At 41.2% G+C, this 14,267-nt stretch overlaps 1 protein-coding gene across 2 annotated transcripts in view; it reads right to left on the bottom strand.

Annotated features, from left to right (window-relative positions):
* LOC149771853 (tRNA (34-2'-O)-methyltransferase regulator WDR6-like) overlaps window positions 1-14,267 on the bottom strand; it is a 125,513-nt gene that overhangs the window by 55,335 nt on the left and 55,911 nt on the right. For both annotated transcript variants that reach the window (XM_089948130.1, XM_089948131.1), the window contains exon 14: window positions 11,221-11,388. In XM_089948130.1, coding sequence (XP_089804256.1) covers window positions 11,221-11,388 — 168 coding nt within the window. The remainder of the gene's footprint in view (window positions 1-11,220; window positions 11,389-14,267) is intronic.

Here is a 14,267-nt window from a genome sequence, read left to right as displayed (position 1 = left end):
AATGGGCATGGTGTGTCTTCCCACATGTCGTAAGAGATGTAGAATGGGCATGGTGTGTTTTCCCACATGTCGTAAGAGATGTAGAATGGGCATGGTGTGTTTTCCCACATGTCGTAAGAGATGTAGAATGGGCATGGTGTGTCTTCCCACATGTCGTAAGAGATGTAGAATGGGCATGGTGTGTTTTCCCACATGTCGTAAGAGATGTAGAATGGGCATGGTGTGTTTTCCCACATGTCGTAAGAGATGTAGAATGGGCATGGTGTGTCTTCCCACATGTCGTAAGAGATGTAGAATGGGCATGGTGTGTCTTCCCACATGTTGTAAGAGATGTAGAATGGGCATGGTGTGTTTTCCCACATGTCGTAAGAGATGTAGAATGGGCATGGTGTGTCTTCCCACATGTTGCAAGAGATGTAGAATGGGCATGGTGTGTCTTCCCACATGTCGTAAGAGATGTAGAATGGGCATGGTGTGTCTTCCCACATGTCGTAAGAGATGTAGAATGGGCATGGTATGTCTTCTCACATGTCATAAGAGATGTAGAATGGGCATGATGTGTCTTCCCACATGTTGTAAGAGATGTAGAATGGGCATGATGTGTCTTCCCACATGTCATAAGAGATGAAGAATGGGCATGGTGTGTTTTCCCACATGTTGTAAGAGATGTAGAATGGGCATGGTGTGTCTTCCCACATGTCATAAGAAATGTAGAATGGGCATGATGTGTCTTCACACATGTCATAAGAGATGTAGAATGGGCATGATGTGTCTTCTCACATGTCATAAGAAATGTAGAATGGGCATGGTGTGTCTTCCCACATGTTGTAAGAGATGTAGAATGGGCATGGTGTGTCTTCCCACATATCGTAAGAGATGTAGAATGGGCATGATGTGTCTTCTCACATGTCATAAGAGATGTAGAATGGGCATGGTGTGTCTTCCCACATATCGTAAGAGATGTAGAATGGGCATGGTGTGTCTTCCCACATGTTGTAAGAGATGTAGAATGGGCATGGTGTGTCTTCCCACATGTCGTAAGAGATGTAGAATGGGCATGGTGTGTTTTCCCACATGTCGTAAGAGATGTAGAATGGGCATGGTATGTCTTCTCACATGTCATAAGAGATGTAGAATGGGCATGATGTGTCTTCCCACATGTTGTAAGAGATGTAGAATGGGCATGATGTGTCTTCCCACATGTCGTAAGAGATGTAGAATGGGCATGGTGTATCTTCCCACATGTCGTAAGAGATGAAGAATGGGCATGGTGTGTTTTCCCACATATCGTAAGAGATGTAGAATGGGCATGATGTGTCTTCCCACATGTCATAAGAGATGTAGAATGGGCATGATGTGTCTTCCCACATGTCATAAGAGATGTAGAATGGGCATGGTGTGTCTTCCCACATGTTGTAAGAGATGTAGAATGGGCATGGTGTGTCTTCCCACATATCGTAAGAGATGTAGAATGGGCATGGTGTGTCTTCCCACATATCGTAAGAGATGTAGAATGGGCATGATGTGTCTTCTCACATGTCATAAGAGATGTAGAATGGGCATGGTATGTCTTCCCACATGTCATAAGAAATGTAGAATGGGCATGATGTGTCTTCACACATGTCATAAGAGATGTAGAATGGGCATGATGTGTCTTCTCACATGTCATAAGAAATGTAGAATGGGCATGGTGTGTCTTCCCACATGTTGTAAGAGATGTAGAATGGGCATGGTGTGTCTTCCCACATATCGTAAGAGATGTAGAATGGGCATGATGTGTCTTCTCACATGTCATAAGAGATGTAGAATGGGCATGGTGTGTCTTCCCACATATCGTAAGAGATGTAGAATGGGCATGATGTGTCTTCCCACATGTCATAAGAGATGTAGAATGGGCATGATGTGTCTTCCCACATGTCATAAGAGATGTAGAATGGGCATGGTGTGTCTTCCCACATGTCGTAAGAGATGTAGAATGGGCATGATGTGTCTTCCCACATGTCATAAGAGATGTAGAATGGGCATGGTGTGTCTTCCCACATGTCGTAAGAGATGTAGAATGGGCATGATGTGTCTTCTCACATGTCATAAGAGATGTAGAATGGGCATGGTGTGTCTTCCCACATGTTGTAAGAGATGTAGAATGGGCATGGTGTGTCTTCCCACATGTTGTAAGAGATGTAGAATGGGCATGGTGTGTCTTCCCACATGTCATAAGAGATGTAGAATGGGCATGGTGTGTCTTCCCACATGTCGTAAGAGATGTAGAATGGGCATGGTGTGTCTTCCCACATGTCGTAAGAGATGTAGAATGGGCATGGTGTGTCTTCCCACATGTCGTAAGAGATGTAGAATGGGCATGGTGTGTCTTCCCACATGTCGTAAGAGATGTAGAATGGGCATGGTGTGTCTTCCCACATGTCGTAAGAGATGTAGAATGGGCATGGTGTGTCTTCCCACATGTTGTAAGAGATGTAGAACGGGCATGGTGTGTTTTCCCACATGTCGCAAGAGATGTAGAATGGGCATGGTGTGTCTTCCCACATGTTGCAAGAGATGTAGAATGGGCATGGTGTGTCTTCCCACATGTCGTAAGAGATGTAGAATGGGCATGGTGTGTCTTCCCACATGTCGTAAGAGATGTAGAATGGGCATGGTGTGTTTTCCCACATGTCGTAAGAGATGTAGAATGGGCATGGTGTGTTTTCCCACATGTCGTAAGAGATGTAGAATGGGCATGGTGTGTCTTCCCACATGTCGTAAGAGATGTAGAATGGGCATGGTGTGTCTTCCCACATGTTGTAAGAGATGTAGAATGGGCATGGTGTGTTTTCCCACATGTCGTAAGAGATGTAGAATGGGCATGGTGTGTCTTCCCACATGTCGTAAGAGATGTAGAATGGGCATGGTATGTCTTCTCACATGTCATAAGAGATGTAGAATGGGCATGATGTGTCTTCCCACATGTTGTAAGAGATGTAGAATGGGCATGATGTGTCTTCCCACATGTCATAAGAGATGAAGAATGGGCATGGTGTGTTTTCCCACATGTTGTAAGAGATGTAGAATGGGCATGGTGTGTCTTCCCACATGTCATAAGAAATGTAGAATGGGCATGATGTGTCTTCACACATGTCATAAGAGATGTAGAATGGGCATGATGTGTCTTCTCACATGTCATAAGAAATGTAGAATGGGCATGGTGTGTCTTCCCACAAGTTGTAAGAGATGTAGAATGGGCATGGTGTGTCTTCCCACATATCGTAAGAGATGTAGAATGGGCATGATGTGTCTTCTCACATGTCATAAGAGATGTAGAATGGGCATGGTGTGTCTTCCCACATATCGTAAGAGATGTAGAATGGGCATGGTGTGTCTTCCCACATGTTGTAAGAGATGTAGAATGGGCATGGTGTGTCTTCCCACATGTCGTAAGAGATGTAGAATGGGCATGGTGTGTTTTTCCACATGTCGTAAGAGATGTAGAATGGGCATGGTATGTCTTCTCACATGTCATAAGAGATGTAGAATGGGCATGATGTGTCCTCCCACATGTTGTAAGAGATGTAGAATGGGCATGATGTGTCTTCCCACATATCGTAAGAGATGTAGAATGGGCATGGTGTGTTTTCCCACATGTCGTAAGAGATGTAGAATGGGCATGGTGTGTTTTCCCACATGTCGTAAGAGATGTAGAATGGGCATGGTGTATCTTCCCACATGTCGTAAGAGATGAAGAATGGGCATGGTGTGTTTTCCCACATATCGTAAGAGATGTAGAATGGGCATGATGTGTCTTCCCACATGTCATAAGAGATGTAGAATGGGCATGATGTGTCTTCCCACATGTCATAAGAGATGTAGAATGGGCATGGTGTGTCTTCCCACATGTCATAAGAGATGTAGAATGGGCATGGTGTGTCTTCCCACATATCATAAGAGATGTAGAATGGGCATGGTGTGTCTTCCCACATATCGTAAGAGATGTAGAATGGGCATGATGTGTCTTCTCACATGTCATAAGAGATGTAGAATGGGCATGGTGTGTCTTCCCACATGTCATAAGAAATGTAGAATGGGCATGATGTGTCTTCACACATGTCATAAGAGATGTAGAATGGGCATGATGTGTCTTCTCACATGTCATAAGAAATGTAGAATGGGCATGGTGTGTCTTCCCACATGTTGTAAGAGATGTAGAATGGGCATGGTGTGTCTTCCCACATATCGTAAGAGATGTAGAATGGGCATGATGTGTCTTCTCACATGTCATAAGAGATGTAGAATGGGCATGGTGTGTCTTCCCACATATCGTAAGAGATGTAGAATGGGCATGGTGTGTCTTCCCACATGTTGTAAGAGATGTAGAATGGGCATGGTGTGTCTTCCCACATGTCGTAAGAGATGTAGAATGGGCATGGTGTGTTTTCCCACATGTCGTAAGAGATGTAGAATGGGCATGGTGTGTCTTCCCACATGTCGTAAGAGATGTAGAATGGGCATGGTGTGTCTTCCCACATATCGTAAGAGATGTAGAATGGGCATGGTGTGTCTTCCCACATGTCGTACGAGATGTAGAATGGGCATGATGTGTCTTCTCACATGTCATAAGAGATGTAGAATGGGCATGGTGTGTCTTCCCACATGTTGTAAGAGATGTAGAATGGGCATGGTGTGTCTTCCCACATGTCATAAGAGATGTAGAATGGGCATGGTGTGTTTTCCCACATGTTGTAAGAGATGTAGAATGGGCATGGTGTGTCTTCCCACATGTCGTAAGAGATGTAGAATGGGCATGGTGTGTCTTCCCACATGTTGTAAGAGATGTAGAATGGGCATGGTGTGTCTTCCCACATGTCGTAAGAGATGTAGAATGGGCATGGTATGTCTTCTCACATGTCATAAGAGATGTAGAATGGGCATGATGTGTCTTCCCACATGTTGTAAGAGATGTAGAATGGGCATGATGTGTCTTCCCACATGTCATAAGAGATGAAGAATGGGCATGGTGTGTTTTCCCACATGTTGTAAGAGATGTAGAATGGGCATGGTGTGTCTTCCCACATGTCATAAGAAATGTAGAATGGGCATGATGTGTCTTCACACATGTCATAAGAGATGTAGAATGGGCATGATGTGTCTTCTCACATGTCATAAGAAATGTAGAATGGGCATGGTGTGTCTTCCCACATGTTGTAAGAGATGTAGAATGAGCATGGTGTGTCTTCCCACATATCGTAAGAGATGTAGAATGGGCATGATGTGTCTTCTCACATGTCATAAGAGATGTAGAATGGGCATGGTGTGTCTTCCCACATATCGTAAGAGATGTAGAATGGGCATGGTGTGTCTTCCCACATGTTGTAAGAGATGTAGAATGGGCATGGTGTGTCTTCCCACATGTCGTAAGAGATGTAGAATGGGCATGGTGTGTTTTCCCACATGTCGTAAGAGATGTAGAATGGGCATGGTATGTCTTCTCACATGTCATAAGAGATGTAGAATGGGCATGATGTGTCTTCTCACATGTCATAAGAAATGTAGAATGGGCATGGTGTGTCTTCCCACATGTTGTAAGAGATGTAGAATGAGCATGGTGTGTCTTCCCACATATCGTAAGAGATGTAGAATGGGCATGATGTGTCTTCTCACATGTCATAAGAGATGTAGAATGGGCATGGTGTGTCTTCCCACATATCGTAAGAGATGTAGAATGGGCATGGTGTGTCTTCCCACATGTTGTAAGAGATGTAGAATGGGCATGGTGTGTTTTCCCACATGTCGTAAGAGATGTAGAATGGGCATGGTGTGTTTTCCCACATGTCGTAAGAGATGTAGAATGGGCATGGTGTGTCTTCCCACATGTCGTAAGAGATGTAGAATGGGCATGGTGTGTCTTCCCACATGTTGTAAGAGATGTAGAATGGGCATGGTGTGTTTTCCCACATGTCGTAAGAGATGTAGAATGGGCATGGTGTGTCTTCCCACATGTCGTAAGAGATGTAGAATGGGCATGGTATGTCTTCTCACATGTCATAAGAGATGTAGAATGGGCATGATGTGTCTTCCCACATGTTGTAAGAGATGTAGAATGGGCATGATGTGTCTTCCCACATGTCATAAGAGATGAAGAATGGGCATGGTGTGTTTTCCCACATGTTGTAAGAGATGTAGAATGGGCATGGTGTGTCTTCCCACATGTCATAAGAAATGTAGAATGGGCATGATGTGTCTTCACACATGTCATAAGAGATGTAGAATGGGCATGATGTGTCTTCTCACATGTCATAAGAAATGTAGAATGGGCATGGTGTGTCTTCCCACAAGTTGTAAGAGATGTAGAATGGGCATGGTGTGTCTTCCCACATATCGTAAGAGATGTAGAATGGGCATGATGTGTCTTCTCACATGTCATAAGAGATGTAGAATGGGCATGGTGTGTCTTCCCACATATCGTAAGAGATGTAGAATGGGCATGGTGTGTCTTCCCACATGTTGTAAGAGATGTAGAATGGGCATGGTGTGTCTTCCCACATGTCGTAAGAGATGTAGAATGGGCATGGTGTGTTTTTCCACATGTCGTAAGAGATGTAGAATGGGCATGGTATGTCTTCTCACATGTCATAAGAGATGTAGAATGGGCATGATGTGTCTTCCCACATGTTGTAAGAGATGTAGAATGGGCATGATGTGTCTTCCCACATATCGTAAGAGATGTAGAATGGGCATGGTGTGTTTTCCCACATGTCGTAAGAGATGTAGAATGGGCATGGTGTGTTTTCCCACATGTCGTAAGAGATGTAGAATGGGCATGGTGTATCTTCCCACATGTCGTAAGAGATGAAGAATGGGCATGGTGTGTTTTCCCACATATCGTAAGAGATGTAGAATGGGCATGATGTGTCTTCCCACATGTCATAAGAGATGTAGAATGGGCATGATGTGTCTTCCCACATGTCATAAGAGATGTAGAATGGGCATGGTGTGTCTTCCCACATGTCATAAGAGATGTAGAATGGGCATGGTGTGTCTTCCCACATATCATAAGAGATGTAGAATGGGCATGGTGTGTCTTCCCAAATATCGTAAGAGATGTAGAATGGGCATGATGTGTCTTCTCACATGTCATAAGAGATGTAGAATGGGCATGGTGTGTCTTCCCACATGTCATAAGAAATGTAGAATGGGCATGATGTGTCTTCACACATGTCATAAGAGATGTAGAATGGGCATGATGTGTCTTCTCACATGTCATAAGAAATGTAGAATGGGCATGGTGTGTCTTCCCACATGTTGTAAGAGATGTAGAATGGGCATGGTGTGTCTTCCCACATATCGTAAGAGATGTAGAATGGGCATGATGTGTCTTCTCACATGTCATAAGAGATGTAGAATGGGCATGGTGTGTCTTCCCACATATCGTAAGAGATGTAGAATGGGCATGGTGTGTCTTCCCACATGTTGTAAGAGATGTAGAATGGGCATGGTGTGTCTTCCCACATGTCGTAAGAGATGTAGAATGGGCATGGTGTGTTTTCCCACATGTCGTAAGAGATGTAGAATGGGCATGGTGTGTCTTCCCACATGTCGTAAGAGATGTAGAATGGGCATGGTGTGTCTTCCCACATATCGTAAGAGATGTAGAATGGGCATGGTGTGTCTTCCCACATGTCGTACGAGATGTAGAATGGGCATGATGTGTCTTCTCACATGTCATAAGAGATGTAGAATGGGCATGGTGTGTCTTCCCACATGTTGTAAGAGATGTAGAATGGGCATGGTGTGTCTTCCCACATGTCATAAGAGATGTAGAATGGGCATGGTGTGTTTTCCCACATGTTGTAAGAGATGTAGAATGGGCATGGTGTGTCTTCCCACATGTCGTAAGAGATGTAGAATGGGCATGGTGTGTCTTCCCACATGTTGTAAGAGATGTAGAATGGGCATGGTGTGTCTTCCCACATGTCGTAAGAGATGTAGAATGGGCATGGTATGTCTTCTCACATGTCATAAGAGATGTAGAATGGGCATGATGTGTCTTCCCACATGTTGTAAGAGATGTAGAATGGGCATGATGTGTCTTCCCACATGTCATAAGAGATGAAGAATGGGCATGGTGTGTTTTCCCACATGTTGTAAGAGATGTAGAATGGGCATGGTGTGTCTTCCCACATGTCATAAGAAATGTAGAATGGGCATGATGTGTCTTCACACATGTCATAAGAGATGTAGAATGGGCATGATGTGTCTTCTCACATGTCATAAGAAATGTAGAATGGGCATGGTGTGTCTTCCCACATGTTGTAAGAGATGTAGAATGAGCATGGTGTGTCTTCCCACATATCGTAAGAGATGTAGAATGGGCATGATGTGTCTTCTCACATGTCATAAGAGATGTAGAATGGGCATGGTGTGTCTTCCCACATATCGTAAGAGATGTAGAATGGGCATGGTGTGTCTTCCCACATGTTGTAAGAGATGTAGAATGGGCATGGTGTGTCTTCCCACATGTCGTAAGAGATGTAGAATGGGCATGGTGTGTTTTCCCACATGTCGTAAGAGATGTAGAATGGGCATGGTATGTCTTCTCACATGTCATAAGAGATGTAGAATGGGCATGATGTGTCTTCCCACATGTTGTAAGAGATGTAGAATGGGCATGATGTGTCTTCCCACATGTCGTAAGAGATGTAGAATGGGCATGGTGTATCTTCCCACATGTCGTAAGAGATGAAGAATGGGCATGGTGTGTTTTCCCACATATCGTAAGAGATGTAGAATGGGCATGATGTGTCTTCCCACATGTCATAAGAGATGTAGAATGGGCATGATGTGTCTTCCCACATGTCATAAGAGATGTAGAATGGGCATGGTGTGTCTTCCCACATGTCGTAAGAGATGTAGAATGGGCATGATGTGTCTTCCCACATGTCATAAGAGATGTAGAATGGGCATGGTGTGTCTTCCCACATGTCGTAAGAGATGTAGAATGGGCATGATGTGTCTTCCCACATGTCATAAGAGATGTAGAATGGGCATGGTGTGTCTTCCCACATGTTGTAAGAGATGTAGAATGGGCATGGTGTGTCTTCCCACATGTCATAAGAGATGTAGAATGGGCATGATGTGTCTTCCCACATATCGTAAGAGATGTAGAATGGGCATGGTGTGTCTTCCCACATGTCGTAAGAGATGTAGAATGGGCATGGTGTGTCTTCCCACATGTCGTAAGAGATGTAGAATGGGCATGGTGTGTCTTCCCACATGTCGTAAGAGATGTAGAATGGGCATGGTGTGTCTTCCCACATGTTGTAAGAGATGTAGAATGGGCATGGTGTGTTTTCCCACATGTCGTAAGAGATGTAGAATGGGCATGGTGTGTCTTCCCACATGTTGCAAGAGATGTAGAATGGGCATGGTGTGTCTTCGCACATGTTGTAAGAGATGTAGAATGGGCATGGTGTGTCTTCCCACATGTCGTAAGAGATGTAGAATGGGCATGGTGTGTCTTCCCACATGTCGTAAGAGATGTAGAATGGGCATGGTGTGTCTTCCCACATGTCATAAGAGATGTAGAATGGGCATAGTGTGTCTTCCCACATGTCATAAGAGATGTAGAATGGGCATGATGTGTCTTCCCACATGTCATAAGAGATGTAGAATGGGCATGATGTGTCTTCCCACATGTCATAAGAGATGTAGAATGGGCATGGTGTGTCTTCCCACATGTTGTAAGAGATGTAGAATGGGCATGGTGTGTCTTCCCACATATCGTAAGAGATGTAGAATGGGCATGGTGTGTCTTCCCACATGTCGTAAGAGATGTAGAATGGGCATGATGTGTCTTCTCACATGTCATAAGAGATGTAGAATGGGCATGGTTTGTCTTCCCACATATCGTAAGAGATGTAGAATGGGCATGATGTGTTTTCCCACATGTTATAAGAGATGTAGAATGGGCATGGTGTGTCTTCCCACATGTTGTAAGAGATGTAGAATGGGCATGATGTGTCTTCCCACATGTCGTAAGAGATGTAGAATGGGCATGGTGTGTTTTCCCACATGTCATAAGAGATGTAGAATGGGCATGATGTGTCTTCCCACATGTTGTAAGAGATGTAGAATGGGCATGATGTGTCTTCCCACATGTCGTAAGAGATGTAGAATGGGCATGGTGTGTCTTCCCACATGTCGTAAGAGATGTAGAATGGGCATGGTATGTCTTCTCACATGTCATAAGAGATGTAGAATGGGCATGGTGTGTCTTCCCACATGTTGTAAGAGATGTAGAATAGGCATGGTATGTCTATCACAAGAGGCGACTAATGGAAGTAATATATTTGCTGTGGGATGCATAATATCATGGTGTTCCAAATGAGAAGGTCCTTGACTTTTTTAAGAATTGCGGATTAAACTGAAAAAATGCTGACCCATTATAAGGATTTTATCATTTTTGGCCTTTATCTTTGAAGACATTTTGCAACATTTTAACCTTTAATCTTTTGTCTCATGGCAGATATTTGCTTTTTGTTGCAGGGTTTATCTTCATGGGAATTCAGACATCATGGCTTTTACTAATTAGCTTTTGCTTGGCATAATATCTAGGATTGTGCTGATGTGTTGTTATTTCTTGTAGATATGTGCATATTTACATGTATACACGCAATGACATGGACTGCTGGGTCCATCCATACCCCTCACCCCCAAAAGTGACTTAGCCAACAATATATACCAGGAATCCATTCCAAAGTCTGAGCCTCTTGGGTAGGTCCCAGGGGGTAAGGAGGACTGCTCCAGTGGCAAATGCCTGTTGAATATATTTATTTGTATTTTCTTGCCCATAAAATGTACACATGTTTATAACGTGGAAGTCTAAATAGTTTTTCTGCTGCTACCCAAGGGCTATGTTCATTGGAGGATAAAGAAGGACCTAAGGGATATCTTCCCTAGAGGATAAGGAAGGAACCATGGGCCAATGTCAGGTACATTTACAGATGTCTTTTGATGCTTAGTAAATACCTACTGAGAATAAACTTACATCTATATATGCAACAGAAAAAACTTCTGTAATTAACACAACCAAGTCTTTAAGTTAATAAATCATCGAGATTTCGCTGAATACTAGTGATCAATTTCATAACTTCAACTGTCCACCTCAATAAAATACAGAATCTATATGAACTGACAAACTTTATAGATGTACCTATTAGCAATACTTGCCTTTTTCCCATCCTGCAGTTGGTACACAAGCACACTTCCTGCTCTGTCACCACAAAATATTACAGTACCATCTGGAGATAGCACAGCTGCAGAGAGCCATCTTTGCTTGCATGGGGGTAAGTCAAATGTACACAGCTTCTCTAATTCTGGTTTTATTTGCCACAATGTCTGCAAAGGAAGCAGTTTTAAAATATTTAATAAATTTTGTATCGTATGACAAGGCTCCAGATAAGCAGCATTTAAGTATATTTTAGGCAAACAAACCTATCAACAAAATGCATACAGAAATTTTAGTACCTTAAAATTACCCAATTCTAGGCATTAAGTCCATAATGCTCCTGCCTTAAGTACCATCAATGTTTTATAATGGCACACTTGAGTTTTTTCCAATTTTAGTAAGACCAGCCATAAAAGATAGTGAACAATCTAGTGGACATTCCTTGGGCAAATACTTGACCCTAGCATATAGTCAAACTAAGGCAAACCACAGGAAGAAGTTCCAACTCAAGGCAGCATCAACAAATTGTTTCAAGTTCAGCTTCTTCCCACGTACAGCAGGGACTTTGGAACAAATTAACATCAACAATTGCAGAAGCTTCTGATGTGGTATCTCACAAGCAGGAGCTTTTCAACATCTCATTCAAATGAAATATCAGCTACAAGTAAGACCTAGTGTTTCTCAGGGCTGAGATGGTCAAGTTTCATCTATCTCACTGCCAGATTGGTTAGAGTATGAAGGGTCAAAAACAGAGACAAAAACGGAGACTGACACTCTTTTACTTACTTCTGCCTTTCCTATCATTACTCTTCTCTCTGTTTTGCTACCTTCCTTACTTTATTCTTAACCATGCATCACCCACTTACATAACAATCAAGTGTGACTGTGTCAATGTATTTACAGAGAGTCTGTTTTATGACCATACACTTGTTCAATGTGAACAATGTTATGTGGATGTGTTCAAGAATTTCTAGGCACATCTGAGATGACAGCACTTGAATGACTGTCAGAACACTTACTCGAAATGAACCATATTATCCAATGTACCCTGACTTGGTCTTATTCACTAACCATTCTACATATTCTAAAAGGCATAATTAAAGCCTGGATAATTACAAAACCACATTGAATTCCAAACAAGAAATCCAAGTGGGCTTGAGATTACTCAACAGGCTGACATCCACCTAACAAAAAAATGCTGAAGAAGTTGGCCAAGAACTAGCCAGTAGGATGCTTTCTGTGAAAACAGTAAGTGGCTAGCATCATTTGCATAGCCTTCAAGCTATGTTGCTTTCTGTCAAACGTGGTTAAATTGTGCTGAATGGCTTTTTAGAAATTATGAAAAGTTTTTTCCAATTTTAGTAAGGACAGACATATTAATGGATCAGCATAATTTGCACAGTACTTGTCATTTCATGATGGCTGCAGTCAAACCAATGGTTTTCTGGTTTTAGTAATGGTGACTATATTTGAATCAAGGCTCTCAAAGACTTGAGGTCAAGTGTCAAATTAGTGTTTAATTTTCATATCTGTGCATCCCAATGATCAAATATATACATATATCTTCACTAGATAGTGTGTTATTATTAAGATTGTTATCAATAAAATATTTACATGCTTCAATACCATCTGCATGCGGAATGTTGGTATATAGTGATGTTACATCTAATGATACAAAGATTGAGTTATCATACAGCTGTATCATTAGATGTAACATCACTATATACCAACATAAAATACTAAAACTTATCTTGGAAAACAATTATTTTCAATTCAGTAATATGAATTACATACAAATAATGGGTACAGCAATGGGTAGTCCTATGGCTTCTTAATATGCTTCCCTTTTCATGGGTAAATTAGAAAAAGATTTTTTTTCAAAACGAAAAGTTTAATCCATCTGTTTGATTCAGATTTTTAGATGACATATTTATGATCTGGAACCATTCAAATAAAGAACTGAAAAAATGTATTGATCGCCTGAATCATTTTCATCCGACAATTAAATTTACTTATACTGCATCAAGTACGCATGTTTCATTTTTAGATGTAAATGTAATAAAAAATATTGATAACACTATCTCTACAAATATTCATATCAAGGAAATTAATATCCACCAATATGTAGAATGTTCTTCATGCCATACCATGTCATGTAAAAACGGTATACCATATAGCCAGGCCAAAAGATACCAACGCATTATTTCAGATGATTGTCAATTACAAAATTCTTTGAATAAATTACGAACTTATTTCCAAAATAGAAATTATCCTACATACATAATTGATTCTGCACTGAACAAAGCCCATAATCTTACCCAACATGAGGCTTTAAACACAGCAGAATGTAAAATAGAGAGAGATGTAATTCCTTTCACAATACAATATAATCCTTCATTACCTAATATAGGTCGTATAATTAATAAATATTATAGTCTCCTAAATTTATCAAATAAAACTAGCATCAAATCACTTTTCAAAATTAAACCAATTCTCACTTATAGAAGACCCAAGAATTTGCAAGATTTTTGTAATCAGAACTAAACAGACAGAAAATAAAAAAATACACTTTTCGTCATCTAAATGTAACAGACACCGGTGCTCTCAATGTGCAAACATAAGAGAAAGTACTTCTTTCAGTAGTGCTAATATAAAAGAGGTATTTTCTCTATGCAATAACACTAACTGCATGTCAACTGATGTGATTTATTTAATAACCTGTAAAAAATGTAGCATGCAATATGTTGGACAAACACTACAACAAGTTTCTAAGAGAATGAATAATCATTGCTTTCATATAAAAAATTATAGAGATCCTCAGTTTTCCTCTAATGTTTCAACACACTTTAACACCAATAATCACTCTCTACTTGATTTTTCTTTCATGCCAATAGATATTGTGCATGGTGACATGAATAGACTCATAAAAGAAACTTATTGGATTCATAAGTTAGATACTCTGTATCCTAATGGACTTAATGCTAATGCACTATATAAAATTGTATAATTTAAACTGATATATTGTATATCCTTTATAACAATACAATTA

This window comes from Sinohyriopsis cumingii, unplaced genomic scaffold, assembly GCF_028554795.1.
Source record: "Sinohyriopsis cumingii isolate HCF-2022 unplaced genomic scaffold, ASM2855479v2 utg001628l, whole genome shotgun sequence".
In the NCBI taxonomy this organism is placed as follows: domain Eukaryota; kingdom Metazoa; phylum Mollusca; class Bivalvia; order Unionida; family Unionidae; genus Sinohyriopsis; species Sinohyriopsis cumingii.
Note: the sequence above shows the minus strand (reverse complement) of the source record. Positions and strands in the feature narration are given on the sequence as shown.